General features: G+C 44.4%; 1 protein-coding gene across 2 annotated transcripts in view; it reads left to right on the top strand.

The window, feature by feature from the left end:
- The first annotated feature begins 266 nt into the window (after positions 1–266).
- The window catches only part of bspry (B-box and SPRY domain containing), a 39,125-nt gene continuing 15,757 nt past the window's right edge, over positions 267–23,634 (top strand). Inside the window, exons 1-3 of one of the 2 annotated variants that reach the window (XM_073052174.1) lie at positions 267–608; positions 21,098–21,196; positions 23,324–23,554. In XM_073052174.1, the coding sequence (XP_072908275.1) occupies positions 303–608; positions 21,098–21,196; positions 23,324–23,554 (636 nt within the window). In that variant the 5' untranslated portion in view covers positions 267–302. The remainder of the gene's footprint in view (positions 609–21,097; positions 21,197–23,323; positions 23,555–23,634) is intronic. The other variant, XM_073052173.1, reaches the window with a different exon arrangement.

The raw sequence follows: 23,634 nt of genomic DNA, 5'->3' as shown, positions 1-23,634 counted from the left end.
TGGACGTCCTCGGGTCCAGCAAGAGGAAAATAAAATGCAAATCAGTCACTATATCAGAGCAAATCTTTGTTTTATTTGTAAACGACAGACTCACGTTTTAAAGGCAATCCCCTCGGTACATTTACCACTGCTTTTGGGCCCCGCACTTTTCAAGGACTTATTCTTGATTAAGTTTAAAAACCACCCGAAGGTGAGAGCTAAGGAGTGTCTGTTCCAGTATTTCCTGCATTGCCTGCCTGGCCCCCTCCCTCCACAGTGACCTCTGTAGCGATCTCTATTTCCGCGTTCACCTGTTGCCGGCTATGTCTCAGCCAGGGGCCGAGAACCAGGCAGCTTCCCCCGCCTGCCTCAGCTGCTCGGCTCCCGGGCAGCCACCGCCGCTGCCGCCGCAGGGGTCGAGCCAGCCACAGTGCACCTGCCTCCGAGAGGGCAGCCCGGAGCTCGCCGCCCCGCCGGCGCTGGAGAGCGGCGTGTGCCCGGTTCACCGAGCCCGGGCAGACTGGTTCTGCTTCACCGAGGGCAAGGCGGTGTGCGCTCGCTGTGTCATCCCGGGAGCCTGCAGCGACCACCTGGGCGCGGGCATCGGGCAGGCGGCCGACCGCATGAGGGTGAGTGGAGAGGGGGCGTCAGGGGCAGGGCGATAGGTTAAAGAGGGCAGTAGATTGGGGTTCAGGCAGAGGATACAGGCTGAATGAGAACGGGAGGGGTGGGGGTGATAGGGTTGACGTATTGGAGCCGAGATGATCAGGTACAAGAAATCATAAATTAATTGGGATACAGGTGTGGTACAGTAGTGTGTACAGGTGGATTGGGGTACAAGGAGTTAGGTATAGGTGATTGGGGTACAGGAAATTAGGTACAGGCCGACTGGACTACATTTGGATGGGATACAGGTGGATTTGGTCGGGTGAATTAGGTATAATTGGTTTCTAGTACAGGGGTATTGGGTACAAGTGAACTGTGTTATAGTTAGATCAGGTTACAGGTGAATTGAGCAAGGTGAATTAGGATATAATTGGTTTCCAGTACAGGTGGATTTTGGTGAAGGGAAATATAGTACTGGTAGATTGTACTGGTGGAACGTGGTACAGGTAGGTTTTGGTGTAGGGGAAATGTACAGGTAGATTGTTGTACTGGTGGAATGTGGTACAGATGGATTTTGGTGTAGGGGAAATGTTGTACAGGTAGATTTTGGTGTAGGGGAAATGTGGTGCAGGTAGATTGTTGTACCGGTGGAATGTGGTACATGTGGATTTTGGTGTAGGGGAAATGTACAGGTAGATTTTGGTGTAGGGGAAATGTACAGGTAGATTGTTGTACTGGTGGAGTGTGGTACAGGTGGATTTTGGTGTAGGGGGAATGTACAGGTAGATTATTGTACTGGTGGAGTGTAGTACAGGTGGATTTTGGTGTAGGGGAAATGTGGTACAGGTAGATTTTGGTGTAGGGGAAATGTACAGGTAGATTGTTGTACTGGTGGAGTGTGGTACAGGTGGATTTTGGTGTAGGGGGAATGTACAGGTAGATTATTGTACTGGTGGAGTGTAGTACAGGTGGATTTTGGTGTAGGGGAAATGTGGTACAGGTGGATTTTGGTGTAGGGGAAATGTGGTTCAGGTAGATTTTGGTGTAGGGGAAATGTGGTACAGGTAGATTTTGGTGTAGGGGAAATGTACAGGTAGATTGTTGTACTGGTGGAGTGTGGTACAGGTGGATTTTGGTGTAGGGGGAATGTACAGGTAGATTGTTGTACTGGTGGAGTGTAGTACAGGTGGATTTTGGTGTAGGGGAAATGTGGTTCAGGTAGATTTTGGTGTAGGGGAAATGTACAGGTAGATTGTTGTACTGGTGGAGTGTGGTACAGGTGGATTTTGGTGTAGGGGAATGTACAGGTAGATTGTTGTACTGGTGGAGTGTAGTACAGGTGGATTTTGGTGTAGGGGAAATGTGGTGCAGGTGGATTTTGGTGTAGGGGAAATGTGGTGCAGGTAGATTGTTGTACCGGTGGAATGTGGTACAGGTAGATTTTGGTGTAGGGAAAATGTGGTGCAGGTGGATTTTGTGTGTAGGGGAAATGTGGTGCAGGTAGATTGTTGTTGTAGGGGAAATGTACAGGTAGATTGTTGTACTGGTGGAGTGTAGTACATGTGGGTTTTGGTGTAGGGGAAATGTGGTACAGGTAGATTTTGTTGTAGGGGAAATGTACAGGTAGATTGTTGTACTGGTGGAGTGTAGTACAGGTGGATTTTGGTGTAGGGGAAATGTGGTACAGGTAGATTTTGTTGTAGGGGAAATGTACAGGTAGATTGTTGTACTGGTGGAGTGTAGTACAGGTGGATTTTGGTGTAGGGGAAATGTGGTACAGGTGGATTTTGGTGTAGGGGAAATGTGGTACAGGTAGATTGTAATGGTGGAATGTGGTACAGGTGGATTTTGGTGTAGGGGAAATGTGCAGGTGGATTTTGGTGTGGGGAAATGTGGTACAGGTAGATTGTTGTACTGGTGGAGTGTGGTACAGGTGGATTTTGGTGTAGGGGGAATGTACAGGTAGATTGTTGTACTGGTGGAGTGTGGTGCAGGTGGATTTTGGTGTAGGGGAATGTACAGGTAGATTGTTGTACTGGTGGAGTGTAGTACAGGTGGATTTTGGTGTAGGGGAAATGTGGTACAGGTAGATTGTTGTAATGGTGGAATGTGGTACAGGTGGATTTTGGTGTAGGGGAAATGTGGTACTGGTAGATTGTTGTAATGGTGGAATGTGGTACAGTTGGATTTTGGTGTAGGGGAAATGTGGTACTGGTAGATTGTTGTAATGGTGGAATGTGGTGCAGGTGGATTTTGGTGTAGGGGAAATGTGGTACTGGTAGATTGTTGTAATGGTGGAATGTGGTACAGGTAGATTGTTGCACTAGTGGAATGTGGTACAGGTGGATTGTGGTTCAGGTTAAATTGGAACCCACAGAGTGTGGTTGTGGAGGAGAGCTGTCAAAGCTTTTAATGAGCTACAGACATGGTTATTTGATTAAATGTTCTGTGCCTTCTCCCAATCTAGTTCATCTAGGCTTTTGGTGTGTATTTTCCATTCTTTCCATTGTGTGTGTACTTAGCTTCTTAAATACGTATCCTCGTGCTATTTGCCTCAGGCACTTCCAGCGACGGTTCCACTTTCCAGCACCGGTTGTTCAATCCTGCAGGCCATTGCCCTTCGGGAGTGCATAGTGCGGGGGCAGTTGAGGTGTGCTGAGGGTTCCAGCGGCTATGTCAGTGCGTTCCTGGGGAGGTACCACTGACTCCTTGGTCTTCTGGGATCAGTGAGCACCACAGGGGCTGAGGTGCATCCTGGACAAGGATGATAATGCTTTAGTTTTGGTGTACAGTATGTTTGTAAAGAATGGTGTGGGTACAGTATTGTATTATGTAAGTAATCCTCACTTTGGTGGTGGGGTGGTGGGGGGGGAAATCTAATGTTTTTCACCATTATCAAGCAGAGAGTTCAAGATCCGGATCATCCTGAGAGTGGAAATACTTTTCCCCACCCTTCTACTCATTTCTCCACCCAGCTTGAGAAAATTTGTCCTCTATAATTGCTCGGTTTAGAATCCCTGGAATTTTAAACAGCTCAACTCTCTCTCTCTGTGGCCTTGTCCAATCCAGTAGCACCAGCCTGTCTGATCTTTCCTAATAGCCTCTAGCTACCAATCCTGGTAATATCTTTATCAGTCTCTACACTCACTCAAGTCTAATCACGTCTTTCTTGAAATGTGGTTGTCAGAAATGTACTTGAAACTGTAGTCTAACTATTATTGTACACAGTTTCAGCAAAGACAGCCTCCAGTTGTTTGCCTTTTAATGTTATCATTTTGGCCAGACTAATTGAGGAAGTCTTCAGGAACTTTTCATTGGAGTTATTAGTAAACATCTCACTCATTTTCATGCTTGAATCCTGGTTTTGGTCTCCCTCCCAAATGGAAACCTGATCAAACAATCCCGAGTGCTCAACTTGCCCCGCACAGGAAAATTGATGACTGGGATCGGGCGATCCCAATAGAACAGCACGCAATCTTGAAAACAATAAGCCATCCTTCAGCCTACAGTTTTCTCAAGAAAAATGCATCTTGATAGTTATAATTTCTTGATTCTAAGCGTGCAAGTGCGGTGGTGGGGGAATTGGGTACAGGAGAGATGAAAGTTGAGCAGTAGAGGAGAAATAATTGAGCCAAAGCAGACATTCTTGCAGATTTCCTCAATGTTTTCTCTAGGAGACTCGAGACTGGCAAGACATCTATTGTAGAAACTTTCTCATTCTGTTCACCGTCCTTTTTGTGTTTTCTTTATATTGGTGGGTGTGATGAGCTTCTTGCTGCTTCATCGCTGGCGGAGTCAGTTTCTTCCTTGGGAGCACTCTGCTCTTTGCTGGGGTACAGTAGAGCCTTTGCATAGACATCTTTACCAAGACAACTCAGGTTCCGATCCATTTATTTATCACGTTTACAGTGACATGCTTCATTTTAAACCATTTTAATTCCATTTCCCATTCCTATTCTGACATGGCCTCTTCCACTGCCACAAAGCAGTGGAGGCTATCTCAATATATTTAAGACAAGATTGGATAGATTTTTGCATTGTAGGGGAATTAAGGGTTACGGGGAAAAGGCCGGTAGGTGGAGATGAGTCCCTGGCCAGATCAGCCATGATCTTATTGAATGGCGGAGCAGGCTCGATGGGCCAGATGGCCGACTTCTGTTCCTATTTCTTATGAGGCCATTCTCATGTTGGTGGAGCAGCACTTCATATTTCATATGGGCAGCCTCCAAACTGGTGGCATGAATGTTGATTTATCTAACCTCTGTTAATTTACCCCCTCCCCCTTCTTCAATTTCCCACTCAGGCTCCCCTCTTACCTCTACTCTTCTCCTCACCTGCCTTTAATACCTCCCCTTGGTGCCCCACCTTCCCTTTCTCCCATGGTCCACTCTCCTCTCCTATCAGATTCCTCCTTCTCCAGCCCTTTGCCTTTTCAACCTGTCACCTCCCAGCTTCTTACTTCAACCCCACCCATCTGGCTTCACCTATCACCTTCTAGCTTGTACTCGTCCCCCTCCCCCTGCACCTTCTGATTTTGGCCTCCCCGCCCCCCTTCCTTTCCAGTCCCGATGAAGGGTCTCGGCCTTCATTTCCATAGATGCTGCAGGTCCTGCTGAGTTTCTCCAACGTTTGTGTGTGTGTGTTGCTCTGTGAAATGCGTTTTAACAACCAACACAACCCAAGGATGTGCTGGGGGGGCAGCCTGCAAGTGTCACTTCACATTCCATGCCAACATAGCATGCCATCATGTTCACAAAACAACACAGGCAACAGAACAGGAGCAAGAAAACAACAACAGCAAATCAAACCCTTCCCTCGCACACACACACAAACACAGAGTCCTCCAAGCCCAGGGCAGGCAGTCTCTGAGCCTCCAGCCTCCAGTGGTCTTGGAATTGCAGACATTGGACCTTCGACTTCCCCAGTGGTCTCACAGACTCAGGACTCCGGTCATCGGGCCTTGACTTCTGGACGTCCGATTGACCTTCGGGCCTTGACCTTTGGTATCGATCCCAGGACGAATGAGGATCCTGATCTTCAGGCATCAAACTCCGGACTCTCTGATGAGCATGTTGCCGAACACTTGGTGTCGAACTCTGGTCTTGCGGACTCGTATACGTACGGGGGGGTTCACCAGCCCACTGTGCCAACACAGAACTCCAAACCTGGAACCTGCCGATGACTCGCTGAACTGGGGAGGGGTCTGGCCCAACATCTGACTATGGATGTCCTTCATCCCACGTACACGTTGCTGATCTTCAAACGTGGAGTGCAGAGTGGAGGCCTAGACTCTGTCTGACCTCTAACTCCCACACATCCCTGTCCCTAAACCCTAACTTGACCCCTAACTCTCCCCTGTGTCCCCAAAACCATTGCTATGAACCGAAAAGAAACCAAGTCTGAGCCATGGCCTTGACAGAGACAGCAGCTTGGCACCATCTTGACTGAAAGTCACCATTATTCCTGTGTGAGCCTAGATATAGAGCTGTGTGAATTTTTTTTCACCACAAAGGGTGGATTGCTGCTGAGAATGATTGTGGGTTTTAGTGACCCAGTCAGAGGAAGGAAGTAATATTCTATTATAGTCTTGTGCCCCGGGAAAAACTTACTCACAGATGCTCGTATTGTGTTTTGCCAGGATCACTTGGCTCCAGATTCCTTCACAGCCTTAGCCTGAACATAGGCCAAAGAGCTGGATTCTAAAGGTGAGGTCAGAGTGGCATTTAAATAGCATTTGATGGAGCCTGACATCAAGGTACCCTAATGGTGGGTATCAAAGACTCCAGCAGTTAAATTCTTAGCTTGTTCTGGTTGTGGTCATCAGAAGTCAGTCAGTCTTCCCTGCCCCAGAATATCACCACTGGAGCGAAAATATAACCTCCACTGGACCCAAGCTACAATCTGTTACGAAATGAGCAAGAATACGTAACTTATACCCTTCACTTTTGTTACGCCCCCACTCGTGCGACCGGTTACCATAATAAACATGACAAACGCACAACGCAGTTGCTCCTAATGCAGACAGAGAACAGATACATGGCTCCTACATTCCAATCTTCTAATTGTTTTTAGCATTTCTAAAATTACAAAACTTATGTTTTTTTATTTGTTTCCCATCTGATTCTTTTTGTTCTTGATTGTTCCCTCATTATTCACGATTTGACTGCTTGACTTTCCCTCTTAGTTATTCATCTGTATTTCACTCCATAACGCAGTGCTTAGGGCCACTACATTTTGCTCTTACTGCACAGTTTCAGTCAGTCATGGTCCAGGGAAAAATAATTGTGCACGACGCAGCCTTAAAAAGCCCTGACAACAAAATGCACCACAGGATGGCTGTCCAGTATGAATTACTCAGTTAAGCATTACAAACTCTCACAAATTATATTGAGTTGCATGAGTTGGTGCTAGCTATCATTATTTTAAGTCTGCAATGCTTCTAAAATCTAATTTGTTAAGAGAAGCAAATTTGTTTATTTATTATTGAGATCCAATGCAGGAAAGGCCCTTCTGGCTCTTCAAGCCAAGTTGCTGAGCAACCCCCAATTTAATCCTAGCCTAATCACAGGATAATTTACAATGACCAATTAACCTACCAACTGGTATGTCTTTGGACTGTGGGAGGAAATGGAGAGAATGCACAAACTCCTTACTGGCAACGGTGGGAATTTTACCTCTGTGCCAACTTCCTTCACTATCCCTATATTTCTTGATTTCCTTAAAACTAATGTTCCATTATTGTCTGTCATTGATATGCTCAGCAGCTAAGCTTCCAAAATCCTCTTTCCTAGAGAATTACAGAGGTTTAGATCTCTGGGTGAAAATGCATCCCAGTCACAGCCCGAGGAAAGGTTTCATTGCATTATTAATCCTGTGGAAAGAGGAGCAGAGTTAACGCTTCGGGTCACAGACCCTTTGTAAGAACCGAAAAGGGAGAAAAGACATTGGTTTTAAGTTGCAAAAGAGAATGGCGGTGGGATAGATAGCACAAAGGGAATACTTGTGATCTCTCTGACAAATATGTCTGACGCCTCTGTCCACTTCCTCAATCGGTCTGTCTCTACTTCTGGAGAAAGATTGTCTACTGATATGTTTAATAAACCTACCAACTCTCAGAGTTATTTTGACTGTACCTCTTCCCACCCTTTCACTTGTAAAAATCCTTTTTCTCAGTTCCCATGCCTCCACACATTTGTCCTCATCAATGGATTTCCCTTTCTCTACCACTGATGCTGCCCTCACCCGCATCTCTTCCATTTCCCGGACATCCACCCTCATCCCATCTTCCCAGTCCCATGACGGGGACAGGTTTCTCTTGTCTTTACCTACCAGTCCACGAGCTTCCGCATCGGGCACGTCACTCTCCGCAACTTCTGCCACCTTCGATGAGGTCTGACCACTAAACGCATCTTTACCTCACCCCCACTGTCCGCTTTCTGCAGGGGTCACTCTCTCTGTCTCTTCCCACTTATCCCTGCAAACGGTGTATGTGCTACACCTGCCCATTCACCTCCTCCCCCACCACCATTCAGGGCCCAAGCAGTCCTTCCAGGTGAGGCGACACTTCACCTGCAAGTCTGTCGGGATCGTCCACTGTATCTGATGTTCCTGGTGCGGCCCCCTCTACATCGGTGAGACCTGACGTAGAATGACAGACTGCATTGTCGAGCACCATCGCTCTGTCTGCAATAGGCATACTTTCCTGGTGGCCAACCATTTTATGTACACTCCCCATGAGAAAATAGTTAATATACTTGTTATGCTTGCTGCAAAAGGCAGGATTCCGTTGTGGCTACCCGTTTAATTTGACTTCCAATTCCCATCCTGACGTGTAAGTCCAAGGCCTCCTCTGCCATGTTGAGGGCACTCTCAGGTTGGCGGAGCAACACCTCATATTCTGTTTTGCTGGCCTTCAATCTGACGACATGAGCATCGACATCTCTAAGATCCAGTAATTTCCCCCGCTCTCCTTTTTCTCTTTCTTTTCTCTTCTCACCTGTCTATCAACTCGCTCTCTTGTCCCTGCTTCTCTTTCTCCCATGGTCCTCTCTCTTCTCCTATCAGTTTGTTCTTCTTCTGCCTTTTACCTTCTCCACCTACCACCCTCCAGCCTCTCACTTCATCCCCACTCCCCCATACATCCACAGAAAAACTGTGTTGTCCAATATCGCCAATTTTGACATTTCGTGGGGAACTTGTATACTTAAACGAGATCACTTAGTTATGGAGAAATACGGCCAGTTTACATTCGCTTCTCATTGGACGCTAAACATATCCAGGAGAGACACCACTTCACCTGCGAGTCTGCTGGGGTCGTCTATTGTGTCCGGTGCTCCTGATATGGCCTCCTCTACATTGTGGGACCTGTCGTAAATTTGGGGACTGCTTCGTCAAGGAGCAACACCTCATATTCCATCTGGGTAGCCTCCAACTTGCTGGCATGAATATCAATTTCTCCTTCTGGTTTAAAAAAATTCCCTCCCCCTCCCTTCTTCTACTCCCCACTCTAGTCTTTACCTCTTCTCACCAGCCTATCACTTCCCCCAGTGACCCTCCTCCTTCCCTTTCTCCTACAGTCCACTCTCCTCTCCTACCAGATTCCTTCTTCTCCAGCCTGTGACCTTTCCCACCCACCTGGCTTCACATGTCACCTTCCAGCTATCCTCCTTCCCCTCCCCCCACTTTTCTTATTCTGGCATCTTCCCCTTTCCTTTCCAGTCCTGCAGAAGGGTCTTGGCCCAAAACGTCGACTGTTTATTCATTTCCATAGATGCCACCCAACCTGCTGAGTTCCTCCAGCATTTTGTGTGTGTTACTCTTTGGACAATAGCCAAGCAATCAATCAGGTGAATCTTTGTTGTGTTTCTTCGATTATAAAGATATATATCCTTCATAAGATGAGATAGGCATCTTCCAGGTGAATTAGGAAAAAGAAATCTGCAGATGCTAGAAATCTGAATTATAAGGTCATTGAACTGAAATGTTTAAAGCTTTCCCCCCTCCATGACAGATGTCTGATCCCTTGAATATTCCCTGCATTTATGTTTTTATTTCACAATATTCCTTATGCAGCCTTGCCGGGAATCAATCGTGCAGGAAATCTTTGCTCTTGTACTCAAGTCCTCTTGCTATCAGAGTCAGGTTTATTATCACCAGCATGTGTTGTGAAACTCATTGTTTTGGAGCAGCAGTATGGGGTTAGACATTAAAAGTCGTAAAAATAAATAAATTGTGCCAAAAGGGGAATAACTAAGCAGTGTTCCTGGTTTCACGGACTGTTCAGAAATCTGACGGTGCAGGGGAAGAAGTTGTTCCAAAAATGTTGAGTGTGGGTCTTCAGGCTCCTGTACCTCCTCCCTGATGGTTGTAGCAAGAAGAGGGCATGTCCCAGGTGGTGAGAGTCTTTAATGATGAATGCTGCCTTCTTGAGGCGGCACCACCTCATGAGGATGTCCTCAGTGGTAGGGAGGGTTGTGCCCATGATGGAACTGGTTAAATCTCTGCAGCCTCTTGCAGCCCTCTGCACTGGAGCCTCAAAGTTCAAAAGTTCAAAATAAATTTATTATCAAAGTGTATAAATATATATGTATGAGTGTACAGTTGAAGTCAGAAGTTTACATACACCTTAGCCAAATACATTTAAATTCAGTTTTTCACAATTCCTGACATTTAATCCTAGAAAACATTCCCTGTCTTAGGTCAGTTAGGATCACTACTTTATTTTAAGAATGTGAAATGTCAGAATAATATTAGAGAGAATGATTATTTCAGCTTTTATTTCTTTCATCACTTTCCCAGTGGGTTAGAAGTTTACATACACTTTGATAGTATTTGGTAGCATTGCCTTTAAATGGTTTAACTTGGGTCAAACATTTTGGGCAGCCTTCCAAAAGCTTCTCACAATAAGTTGCTGGAGTTTTGTTCCATTCCTCCAGACAGAACTGGTGTAACTGAGTCAGGTTTGTAGGCCTCCTTGTTCGCACACGCATTTTCAGTTCTGCCCACAAATTTTCTATTGGATTGAGGTCAGGGCTTTGTGATGGCCACTCCAATACCTTGACTTTGTTGTCCTTAAGCAACTTTGCCACAACTTTGGAGGTATGCTTGGGGTCATTGTCCATTTGGAAGTCCAATTTGCGACCGAGCTTTAACTTCCTGGCTGATGTCTTGAGATGTTGCTTCAATATATCCACATCATTTTCCTTCCTTGTGATACCATTTATTTTGTGAAGTGCACCAGTCCCTCCTGCAGCAAAGCACCCCCACAACATGACGCTGCCACCCCCATGCTGCACAGTTGGGATGGTGTTCTTCGGCTTGCAAGCCTCACCCTTTTTCCTCCAAACATAACGATGGTCATTATGGCCAAACAGTTCAATTTTTGTTTCATCAGACCAGAGGACATTTCTCCAGAAAGTAAGATCTTTGTCCCCATGTGCACTTGCAAACTGTAGTCTGGCTTTTTTACGGCAGTTTTGGAGCAGTGGCTTCTTCCTTGCTGAGCAGCCTTTCAGGTTATGTCGATATAGAACTGGTTTTACTGTGGATATAGATACTTGTCTACCTGTTTCCTCCAGCATCTTCACAAGGTCCTTTGCTGTTGTTCTGGGATTGATTTGCACTTTTTGCGCCAAAGTACGTTCATCTCCAGGAGACAGAATGCATCTCATTTCTGAGCGGTATGACGGCTGTGTGGTCCCATGGTGTTAATGCTTGTGTACTATTGCTTGTACAGATGAACGTGGTACCTTCAGGTGTTTGGAAATTGGTCCCAAGGATGAACCAGACTTGGCATCATTTTCTGACCTCAATCCGATAGAACATTTGTGGGCAGAACTGAAAAAGCATGTGCGAGCAAGGAGGCCTACAAACCTGACTCAGTGAGTGAAGTAGTCCACTCAGGTTCAAGAGCTTGATGGTTGAGAGGTGATAGCTGTTCTGGAACCTGATGTTGTGGGACTTGAGGCTCCTGTACCTCCTTCCTGATGGCAACAGCAGAAGAGAGCATGGCCTGGATGGTGGGCAGCCTTGATGATGGATGCTGCTTTCCTACAACGTCGCTCTTTGTAGATGTGCTCAGCGTTGGGAAGGGCTTTACTCATGATGGACTGGGCTGTATCCACTACTTTTGGTAGGCCTATCTGCTCAAGGGCATTGGTGCTTCCATACTGGGCAATGATGCAGTCAGTATTCTCTCCACTGTGCATCTAGAGAAGTTTATCAGTTTTAGATGTTATGCTGAATATTTGCAAGCTTCTAGGGAATTAGAGGCCCTGCCATGCTTTCTTTATAATGACACTTATGTGCTGAGCAGATCCTCTGAAATGGTAACATCGAGGAACTTAGAGTTGCTGAACCTGTCCTGATGGGGACTGGTTCTTCAGGAGACCAGAGGTGGAGACACTTAGCAACTTTAGATTCCTTGCTGTTCTCATTTCAGAGAGCCTCCAGTTTCCTCTTCCTGTAGTCAATAATCAGCTCTTTTTTGCTGATGTTGAATGAGAGGTTGTTGTTGTGGCCCACCAATCAGCCAGATTTTCAGTCTCCCTCCTATCTGCTGATTCGTCACTATCTTTGATTCGGCCTTCAACAGTGGTGTTGTCAGAAAACTTAAATATGGAATTGGAACTGTGCTTTGCTTCCCCGTCATAAATATAAAGCCACTAGGCACATAATCTTGTGGTGTACCTGTGCTGGTGGTGATTGTGGAGGAGATGTTGTTGCTAATTCGAACTGACTGGGTTGTGTAGGTGAGGAAATCAAGGGTCCAGTTACACAAGGAGGTATTGAGGCCTAGGTTTTGGAACTTGTTAATTAGTTTTGAGGGAATGATAGTATTGACTGCTGAACTGTAGTCAATGAAGAGCATCCTGATGAATGCATCTTCACTGTCCAGATGCTCCAGGGTTGAGTGAAGAGCCGATAAAATGGCATCTGCAATAAAATGACCTGTTGTGGTAGTAGGCAGCTGTCTAGCCCAGGGGATCATGGGTCTGTGCCTCTGGTGGACTGTGTCCTTTCCAGGGCGCAAGCCTGGGCGGGAAGATTTGAAGAACCGGCTGTTGCCCATGCAGCGGGCTCCCCCTCTCCACGTCACTGATGTAGTCCAAGGGAAGGGCAAGCGCCGATACAGCTTGGCACCAGTCTCATCGCAGAGGTTGCCAGAGTGAAGTTGTAAACAACATCAAATTACCTTAGGGACCCTGGCTCCGGATTTCTTCCTCGGCGTTTACTCCCAAAGCCTTTCCCATGGGTGGGTATGGCTGCAAGACAGCGGAGGTTTAAAATCAGAGTTTTCCTTCTCCTAGGCAGGCTGCTGTCCAAGGCTGACGAGCCCCAGCTGCCGGATGCAACTGGTTTTGAGGCACCAGTGGTTCGCCTTTGCCCTTCCCTTGTCAGTAGAAACAGTTCCGCCAGGCCTAGTAGCTAAGCCACGTGTGAAGGCCAAGAGTTGGACTTGGTTGTCAGAGGCTGTTAAAGACGTATGCCGTTTGGAGCACTTTATAGATAGTGGGTGTTTAGCCCCATTACCACCCCTGGCACCTTAGGAACCAGGGGTTGTGATGGTAGTTGAATTGGAGCAGATCCAAGTTGCACCTTGGGCAGGAGTTGATATGTTTCATGACCATCCTCTCAAGACACTTCATCACTCTGGATGTGAGTGCTATTGGACAATAGTCATTGTGGCAGGTTACCATGTTCTTCCTGGGCACCGGTATAAATGAAGCATGCTTGAAGTGGATGGGTACCTCAGACTGCTGAAGGGAGAAGTTAAAGGTCTCAGTGAACACTCCAGCCAGTTGATTAGCACAGGTTTTCAGTATTCGGCCAGGTGTACTGTCTGAGCCGGTTGCTTTCTGTGAGTTCATCCTCCTGAACAATGCGGTTACACCATCTCATACTAGACTGTGATGTATCCATTTGGGATGCTCTCCACTGTACATCTGTAAAGAGTCTTTAATGACTTACCGAATGATGTAGAGTCACTGGCAAGTCTTCTTTGTGATTGTGTCAATGTGTTGGGCCTGGGATAAATCCTCTGAGATGTCGACCCCCAGGGACTTGAAGCTTTTCACCTTTTCCATCGCTGACACCTCAGAGAGGACTGGCGTGCGTTCTCCTGAATTATCCTTCCTGAAGTCCATAATCAGTTCCTTGGTCTCGCTGATGTTGAGTGCGAGGTTGTTGTTGCGGCACCACTCAACCAGCTGATTGATCTCACTCCTGCGTGCCCCCTTGTTGCCATCTGAGATTCTGCCAAAAACACTGATGTCATCAGTGAGTTTATAGACGATGTTTGAATTGAGCCCAGCCACACAGTCGCAAGGGTAGACACGGTAAAGCAGTGAGCCAGGCACACATCCTAGATTTGTGCCTATCAAGGCTGGTGATGCCCCAGGCCACTGAGTCATTGGCAGGTTCTGGGATTGGAGTTTCACATGGGCAGGAGGCCTGCTTCTAGTCCTGAAACTGATTCCAAAGATCCAAAATCCGCACATCATTGGGCTAATCTTTAACTGTTAAGTACGACCTCAAACTCTAAGATTTGTCAAACATTTCTTTTATAGATCCTTGTTTACTAGTCCTATAATTTATTTTCCAAGTGCCAGTTTACTACTTCCTTAATGACAGATTTTTTCAAATTTTCACCCTACCACACGGCCAGTTGTTCCTATTTCAGTTCTTTATAATTAAGAAGCTATGTTGTTGTCCAGCTAACGCCCATTGCCCGAGTATCGGATCATACTCTCAGCAAGTTACAGTAGAGTAGTTTTGAGGTGATGGATCTGCATGAATTATGAACAACAATATCTCTGTTGGATACCAGATCTCACAGTGAGCCACATTGAGAACGTCTTGCTCAGCTTTCAGTGGTCAATAGTTTGCAGAATGTGTGGTTTAGCTGTTGCTAATTGATGATATGCAATGAACTGTTAACCCACAATGGAGTATAATTCAAGAAAATTAATTATGGGTGGACATAAGGGTGTAAAGTTGCCACATCTGTACGTGGGAAGTTTAGAACCAGAATCAGGTTTATTACCCACTGTAATGTAACTTGTTATTTTGCATGAGCAATACAATGTAAGAGATAAAAATTGCTGTAAGTCACAAGGATAAATAAACAGTACAGAAATGAATAAGGTTGCTATAGTTGCCATATGAATTAGTTGCCATAGTTTCACCATTCAATTGGCTATTGAGCAGGCAAGCTCTAAAAGTCACTTGAGACGAATTTGTTGAGGAAGTGTACTCATGCAATGTGTTTGAATCATGATCACATTAACAGTGATATTCAGCAGTTCACTGTGCTTGTGCACAGCCTCGCTGCTACTGGAGAGCAGGAAATTGGAAGCAGATTTATTCGGCTGACAGGCAGAGTAAAACATTTTCTCTCCAGAACTTCTCCCATCCACAGTCAACCTGGAGGTTTCACATTGATTCACATTGCTGGCACCCACTGTGTTCCTTATCTTAATGAAGCTTTCTCCTTACAGTCTGCTCTGTCTGGAACTTCTCAGTCCTTTGCCCTGGCTTTAAAATTACTCAGCAAACATTAGAAACAGAGGGAGGCAAAGAATTATGGACTCCCTGGTTCTGTGCTTCTCAGTTAATAAACCACTATGTAATACAGTCACTGGTCTGTTTACAAGGCCACGGGAACAATGCATAATTGTCATGTGGTGTAAGCAGGTGATCACTGATGTGAAGCCCAGTTTTCAACTTCAAAAGAAATAAAAATTGAGAGAGTTGTAAACAACCTTATCAATCTTTTTTTTCTGATTCTGTTGGCCAAATTCCAAATCTGCCTCCTTAAATCTTTATATCCAAAATATCCACTTGTTGTGGAACATGCAAAAAAACAAAATATTTCAGAATTATCTCTGAAGACTCTGTCCCATCCAGAGCCAGCGTGGAGGGAGGAAGTTCATTCAGCTACCGACTTCCATTGTGTTCCTGATCATTATCAAGCCTTCTCCATACAGATTACAGTGGTAAGCAAGTAGTCTTCAGTATCATTTAGGAAACTGGGTAACCAGCTCTAATCGGTTAACAAAATAAGACAATAAAGCTGAAATCAGGTGAGTTAAGTATTCTGGGATAAACTCTATTCCCTGAAATGAGTGTGTGTGTGACTTTAGAGGCAATGTTGTCAGCCTGGTGCCAGGCTTGAGGACGTCCCCTTGGTGTTTAGAGTGGGGTTGGAGTCCAGTGACACAGAAAGGACAGCTTCAGTCCAAATTAAAAAGCAGCAGTCAGTGGATGACTTACTGAAATCAGCTACAAATTGAATGCAGGTCAAAGTCCGATGTAAATTTGTGAACATTTTCAAAGTTCAAAGCAAGCCAGTGAGAGTTGGACCGGCTGGGTTAAGGATTGGCGTGAAAGAAATGCTGTTCAGATGGGCCTAACTTGAAATGAGCTTTGACCAGTGACCGATGGGATTGAGTAGCTAGCTCTGTAGAGAAGGTTTTAAAGCAGATGGAGATGGCGGTAGTCTCTGCGAGGGAAAATTTAGAAAGGTTAAATGAATGGATAAAGTGACAGCGTGGGGTATCCAAGTGGGTAATAGTAACCAGAGTACAACAGCAAGGGACAGAATGTGCAAATATGAGCATATACCTGGAATTAGGACAGATGGTAGAGAGGCACATGTGAATACATACAACATTCACTTCAAGGTACATGAATTAATGGAGCAAACGGAACTAAATGGGTGACAGATGTTGTTAAGACCACAGGCAAAGTCAGCAATCAAGGTGTTGAGCAGCTACTCATATTACAATGCAAAAAGTATTGTAGGAAAGGAAGATGAGCTCAGAGCATGGATCAACACATAGAATTATGATAGTGTGGTCATTGCTGAGACATGGTTTCAGGAGGGGCTGGACTGGCAGCTCGATATTCCGGAGTCCTGTTGTTTTAGACGTGATAGAGTTGGAGGGATTAAAGGGGGAGGAGTGGTGTTACCAGTCAGGGAATATGTCACGCCAGCGCTCAGTCAGGACAGACCGGAAAACTCGTCCAGTGAGGCTTCAGATTCAGATTCAGTTTATTGTCGTTTATAAACCACAAATACAATGCAGTTAAAAAATGACACAATGTTCTCCGGAATGATATCATGAAAAAGCACAAAACAGCCCACACAAGAAAAACCACATAACGTTTGGTAATCCCCAATCCAGAGTCCGGAGAGGCTGCTGCGTATCGATATCGCGCTACCGTCTTAGCATGTTCCCCGGAAAGGAACTACAAACCCAACAGTCAAACCTAAAGCTACAAGACGTACACAAAACCACATAGTTACATATAGTTATAGTTAACATATAGTTTCAACAGTGCAGACAATACCATAATTGATAAAAGACTAACTGACAAAGACCACATAATTATTACACATAGTTTCAACAGTGCAAAGCAATACCGTAATCTGATAAAGAGCAGTCCATGCACGGTTTAAAAGAAAGTCTCAAAGTCCCGACAGCTCATCATCTCATGCAGACGGTAGAAGGAAGAAAAACTCTTCCTGCCATAAGAAAGATATAACCACATTAATGGGATATTGTTATAGTCCCCCCCCCACCCCCACCACCAACAATCTGCGGGATTTAGAGGAACAAATTTGTAGAGGGATTGCAGACTGTTGCAAGAAACATAAGGCTGTGATAGTAGGTGATTTTAACTCTCCACATATTGACTGGGGCTCTTATACTGTAAAAGGACTAGATGGGGTAGAGTGTGTCAAATGTGTTCGGGGAAGTTTCCTTAATCAGTACATAGAAGTCCCAATGAGAGATCGTGCGATACTTGATCTGCTATTAGGGAATGAGATGGGGCTGGTCACAGATCGTGTAGGGGATCACTTTGCATCTAGTGATCATAATATCATTAGTTTCGAGGTAATTATGGAAAAGGATAGGCCTGGTCCTCAGGTTGAAATTCTAAATTGGAGAAAGGCCAATTTTGATGGTATCAGAAAGGATTTGGCAAGTGTGGATGGCACAGGCTGCTTCTGGCAAAGGTGTACTTGGTAAGTAGAAAGCCTTCAGACGGAATAATGGCAGATGGAATTTAATGCAGACAAGCGAGAGGAGTTGCTCTTTAGGAGGACCAAGGGTAGGTCTTACACAGTGAACGGTAGGGCACTGACGAGTGCAAAAGTTTTATGCAACGGGAATGTGGTTATTGATGGTTCAGGGTCTTTTAGGAAACAGTGATCATCAGCTGGTAGAACTACATTCTGTATAAAAATTGAAAATGGTTCAGTGCAGTCTGAAGTCAGAGTCTGAAATGTAAATAAAGCAAAAAGAGCAGAAGATGCCAATGGTAGATTTGGAAACTATATTAATAGGTTATGGCAGCAAACAAGAAATGGCTAACATTTAAAGAAATAATGCAGAGTCCGGAAGTCATGTATTTCTCCTTAAAATAACAACACAAAGCAAAGTGGTCCACCTTTGTAATCAAGAGGGAGTTTTAGATCAAGCAGACAGACTTAGAACTGCCAAAAAATGTAGTGAACTTGGGACTGAGAAAATTCCAGGATAGTGCAAGGGAGGGCTGAAGCACTGATAAGGAAAGACCAAATAGGATATAGGAGTAACCTAGTGAGAACAAACTGTGGAAATTTCTGTACGTATGTGAAAAGATAACTGGGTTCCTCAAAGTAGTAGATATGTTGAGGAGTAAAGGAATGATAGAGAAATTAAACAAATATTCAAAGTTCAAAGAAAATTTATTATCAAAGTACTGTATACTACCTTGAGATTAATTTTCTCCCAGGTATTTGCAGGAAAAAATATAGGATACAATATAATTTTATGAAAAACTATACGTTAATAGCCAAAGACTGACAAGCAACCAATGTGTAAAAGAAGAGAAATTGTGTAAATAAACAATAATACTGATAGCATGAGTCAGTAGGTTGTAGAATCAGTTCAGAGTAGTGTTGAATGAAGTTATCCATTCTGGATCAGGGTCTTGAAACTGGTGGAATGTTATCCAAGGGTTTTGTATCCCCTGCTTGATGGTGGTAGTATCCAAGGTTTCTATATCTCCTGCCTAATGGTGGTGGTACCCAAGGCTTCAGTGCCTCGTGTCTGATGGCATTAGCGAGAAGAGGGCATGGCCTGGCTAGCAGCCCGCTGGTAATGGAGGCTGCTTTCTTGTGGCAGCGCTCCACATAAACGTACTCAATATTTAACTGAAGAAAATACACAGTCACGCTGAAAGCTTAATAAGATGTGAGGACCCACTGTCCAGAATAGGTGACAGTGGGGAAATGGGTTGTCATCTTCCAGCATTCCACAGATTACAGAATGATTCCTATAAACTGGAACCGTTGTATAATAAAAGGTTGAGGCCCCACACCAATCCCTGTTGTACATCGATCCTAACATCTAGCCAACCAGACAAAGACCCATTGATGCCTTTTCTCAGTTTTCCATTGGCTTGCCAATCATCTGTATTCACCAGTATGTATCTTACAAACCGTGACCTTATACTTTCTCCAATAATCTCACATGGTAATCTGAGTATATTTCCCTTTTATTTATAGTATGTTATTTTTATGTCCTGATGGACTACTATTATACAAAAGAGCTGGCATTCAAAGACTCAACTGTTCCGTAAATTTTGCCTCATACTCTGGCTGATTAGAACTTCACAACTAAACACTTCCCTTACGGCAGCAATAAATTTAGCTCCTTTCCACGGTTACTCTGTGAGATTCTATCTTCTGTAGAGTCATGAGTCCCTCTGCTGGAATTGATGCCCATCGTTCACTCACACACAGACTGGGCTGAATTGCTGGGAACGGGACAACTACCAGAACTGTGGTCATCGATAAATGGAGTCAGCACCCTCCAACTCTGTTCTCCTTCGCTGCTCGTCTGGCATGAACGTGAAGGAAGTTCATAAATTGAAGGAGGACCACTGAAGGGTGATCTGATAGGTGGATTTAGAATTATGATCACATTGAAAATGATGGATGATCGATGAACTTGCAGGATAGATCAATACAAAAGATCATGGATAGGCGATTACCATCAATTTCCCCACCTAAGGTTCAAAGGAAACTTCTTTACCTAGAGAATGCAAAACTCTCTACTACGTGGGGTGACAGTGTTATGATGACGATTGAGGCAACAAATTGCTTGTGTTTCCATTTCTCACCTTAGGGAATCCAGGTTACTTAATTAATTAGCTGTAACTTTCACATTCGCACCTGTATCTGTGTGTTATTTGTTCAGGCATCTGAATTACTTGCACAATAATCTAACCATTATACCACCTTTCTTTCATATAACGTAACTAATGCTAATAATGGTGGGAGATCTTAAAAAGATATACAAAGTTATCAGGGGCATAGAGAAGGTAAATGCAGGTAGGCTTCTTCCACTGAGATTGGGGAACATTAGAAATAGATGCCATGGGTTAAGGGTGAAAGGTGAAATATGGAAGGGGAACTTGAAGAGGAACTATTCCAGTCAGAGGGGGGGGAATGAGTGTGGAACAAGCTGCCAGTGGAAGTGGCGGATGCAGTTTTAATTGCAACATTTGCACAAATACCCTCTGATTGCTCTTTTTGGCCCCTTGGGTGAAGTTGACATGCATTTGAGTCCAACTAAACGTTGAGCATTATCTTTTGCATCTCTTTTGCCTAGACTGTTAGTTCTCCTTAGGTGGAAAGATGTTGCCCCACCCACTCATGTTCAATGGCTGAAAGTTATTATGTCCTGCTTAGACCTTGAAAAGATTCATTATTCACCTCTTGATTTGGACATAAAGTTTCATAAGGTGTGGGGACCTTTTTTTGAATATTTTCATAATTCCTCTTTAGAATAACGTTTTTTTTGTACCACAATCCCTTTTTTTTCTGGTTAAGTTTTACATTTTTTTTTGTTGTGAAATACATTATAGTTTAGGTAGGAGGCATTTTTTGGGTGTATTTACAGCTCTGTGCTGACGAAAGCTCTGATGAACTTTTCTTTACATTGTAATGGTTGGCTTGGAGTTTTGTAGTGGGAGGGTGGGGAGGACACCAACTTTATATGATTTCATTTTGGGTGCTTTTTTTGTATCGTTATATTAGACATGTTTGTTTAGCACTGTATAAATCTCCATTTTGTTGGTGTTTTTTTCTGTTGTAGTGTAGAAACATAAAAAAATTAATAAAAAATAATTTGCACAAATAAGTAGATGGGAGGGGTATGGATGGCTATGACCCCTGCAGGTAGATAGAATTGGGCAGAAAAATAGACCAGCCCTGACTAGATGGGCTGAAGGGCCTGTTTCTATCCTATAGTGCTTATGACTATGACTCCATGAGGGAAGTAACACTTCAGCTACTGTTGAGCAAAATTAGCTATCTCTTACCATTCCATGAATTTAAAGGATATGTGTTGAATTAAATCTTATGGGTTAAACACCTTTTCAGTATGACTCGGTGAATAACTGTTTTATTTTCCCTTTCCTTTACTTCCACAACCCCCCCTTCCCTTGGCCACAGAATAAGGTGGTTGATGTTTGTGAAAAATTGCAGCTGAGAATAGCCTCTGTGCAGAGGTTCATGGCAGAGACTTTGAACAGTAAAGACCATCGTGTTAAAGTGAGTATCTTCGATCAAAAAAAAACCTGCCTCTTGCTGTGGGCAAAATTCTTCCTCATACAGAGAATGTACTGTGCAGGAACCAAAAAGCAATAATTCTGTACCTTTTAACGGGATTTATTTTGTAGCTGATGTCTGCTGGGGAAGTAGATAGGAGAAAGAACAGGAGTGGGACAAAGTTGATATTTCTTTCTAAGGCCCTGTTCTTGTTGGCTTCCTGTGCTGTGGGAGCAATTTTAATCTAGCTTTCTGGCAGAAAACCTGAGCTAGGGTGCAATGCCAGTCACTTATTTGTCTATGTGGAGTTTGCATGTGTTGCCAGTGACCTCAGTAAGCAGGGGGTAAAGCTACACACTCAAAATGTTGTGGGAACTTAGTAGGTCAGGCAGCAATCTACAGAGAGAAATAAACCGCTGGTGTTTCAGGCCGAGACCCTTCATCGGGATGTTTATTCCCCTCCATAGAAGCTGCCTGACCTGCTGACTTCCTCAGCATCATTCTGAGTGGCTCAAGATTGACAGTGTTTGTAGAATCTGTTGTTCCTCAAAGGGTAAAGCCAAGGTCATGAGCTTAAAATTGCCAAGATTTCCATGATCTTTCATCAGAGAAGCTTGAGACCTCCTTCCCCTTCGGTAAAATCACCTACCATAGTTAACCCAACTCAACACTTTCTTGCCCAATCTCTATTTCCATTGCCCCCCCCCCCCCACCAGTGCAAAAAAAAATCTGTTGGCCTTTGTCTTGAAGATAGTCATTGGACCAACACCCTCAAACCTTTGGACTTTGGAATTCCAGAGATTCACGCCCTCTTGTGTGAATAAAGTTCTCCTTGTCACAATTATAAATATCCAGCTGAGACCACGATGCCTGCTTCTCTGCTCTTTAGTACTTGGGAGAACACCAATCAGTGTCTTTACCTGCTGGAATATCCAAGCACTATCTTCAGAGCACAGATAGAGGGGATGTGATACCTCTCATTGTCAATAACTACAGCTTCCTTTGATTTCAGTGGCTGCTTTTCATTGTTAATGCTGATTGTAGTGATGGGAGCTGGCTTCTACAATGGCAGTTGTTCCTAAAATACACATATTTAAAAATTCTCATCATTGTGCTCTAATCACTTTCTGACACCCCCCCCCCTTTCTCATCTCTATATCCCTCTCACAATTCTCCTTCAAACCATTGCCTTTGTCCAGACTTCGAGTCACCGACTCCGATGACGTCTCCGAAGCTGATTGTTTCGGTTTTGCGTGGAAGTGCGCCAGTGGGACATGTGAAGTTGTTGCATTTGAAACCCTTTTTTTACTGATCCACTCTGGAAATGCAGCTCGTTACCCCCCTAACAGCCACTGAAATGCACCTTTCTCAGGCTTCGTACGTCTAGGGAGTCCCACCAAATCCCTGAGGTTGGGATGTCTCGCCCACCCAAACCCCGGTTTGTGTGAATGCTGTGTGACTTACTGTCCCTGGGCAATTGTCCGTCAGCAAGAAATAGCAGATCGTACACGGCATACAAGTATCAAGTAGTATATTTAAGAATGTTAACTTAAGCGGTTATTAAAGGAAAGAAAACAAAACAAAAAGTGTCCATTATACTTAAACAGTCACGTGCACGGTGAAGCTCATATCTTCCCGAAGCCATTGTATCGATGTACACACCTATTCACAGTTTCCTGGTAAAAGTTCCCCTCTTGGGCTCCATTGAATAGCACGTTCCCGCCGGATTGAATTCTACGGCCAGTTCTCTCGAGCTCCTTCTCTTTCTATCTCCCGCTGAAATAAGACCTTGACCCACCTCAGTGTTCGTCGCAAAAACTGCTCCCCCAGCTTTCTCTGGAACCTTCTCCCAGCTCCACTCTCCTGATTGGATGACACACATTCCTAAGCATCCCTTATCTTTAACGGTAACCCAAACCCTGCCAGCAGAACACACTGCTTCTGCAGAAAGCCTTTTACATAAAATACCCTACAACGCTAGCAGTAAAACCTTTACCAGGGCATTACATGTTGCTTTTTAAAAAACTTGCTCTTAATGATTTCCAGTGATTAAGTTTGTCATTGCTTTGATTAATGAGAACAGCTACAGCTTATCCTCACTCTGACGCCTTCACTCTCCTCTGGTGACAGGAAAGTGCCAGTGGTTCCAGGGAGGTGATCATCCAACGCTTGAACTTTATTCGTGATGTTTGTGAGAATGAGGAGCAGCGAGTGTTGGATGCGATCCACGACGAGGAGGAACGAGTGCAGCAGAGCATCTTAACCCAAAAGACCTATTGGATGGAGGCCCACCAAAAGCTAGTGGATATTAAAGATTATTTGGTGGACACACTGACCAGAATGGATGATGGGGTGCTTATGGTCAGTGGAAGTTTTCCAATAGTGTTCTGTCAGATTTATGACTTGCTTCTATTTCAAATGAACTGAACTCACTTTTTTTT

This window comes from Hemitrygon akajei, chromosome 7 (assembly GCF_048418815.1).
Source record: "Hemitrygon akajei chromosome 7, sHemAka1.3, whole genome shotgun sequence".
Taxonomy (NCBI): domain Eukaryota; kingdom Metazoa; phylum Chordata; class Chondrichthyes; order Myliobatiformes; family Dasyatidae; genus Hemitrygon; species Hemitrygon akajei.
Note: the sequence above shows the minus strand (reverse complement) of the source record. Positions and strands in the feature narration are given on the sequence as shown.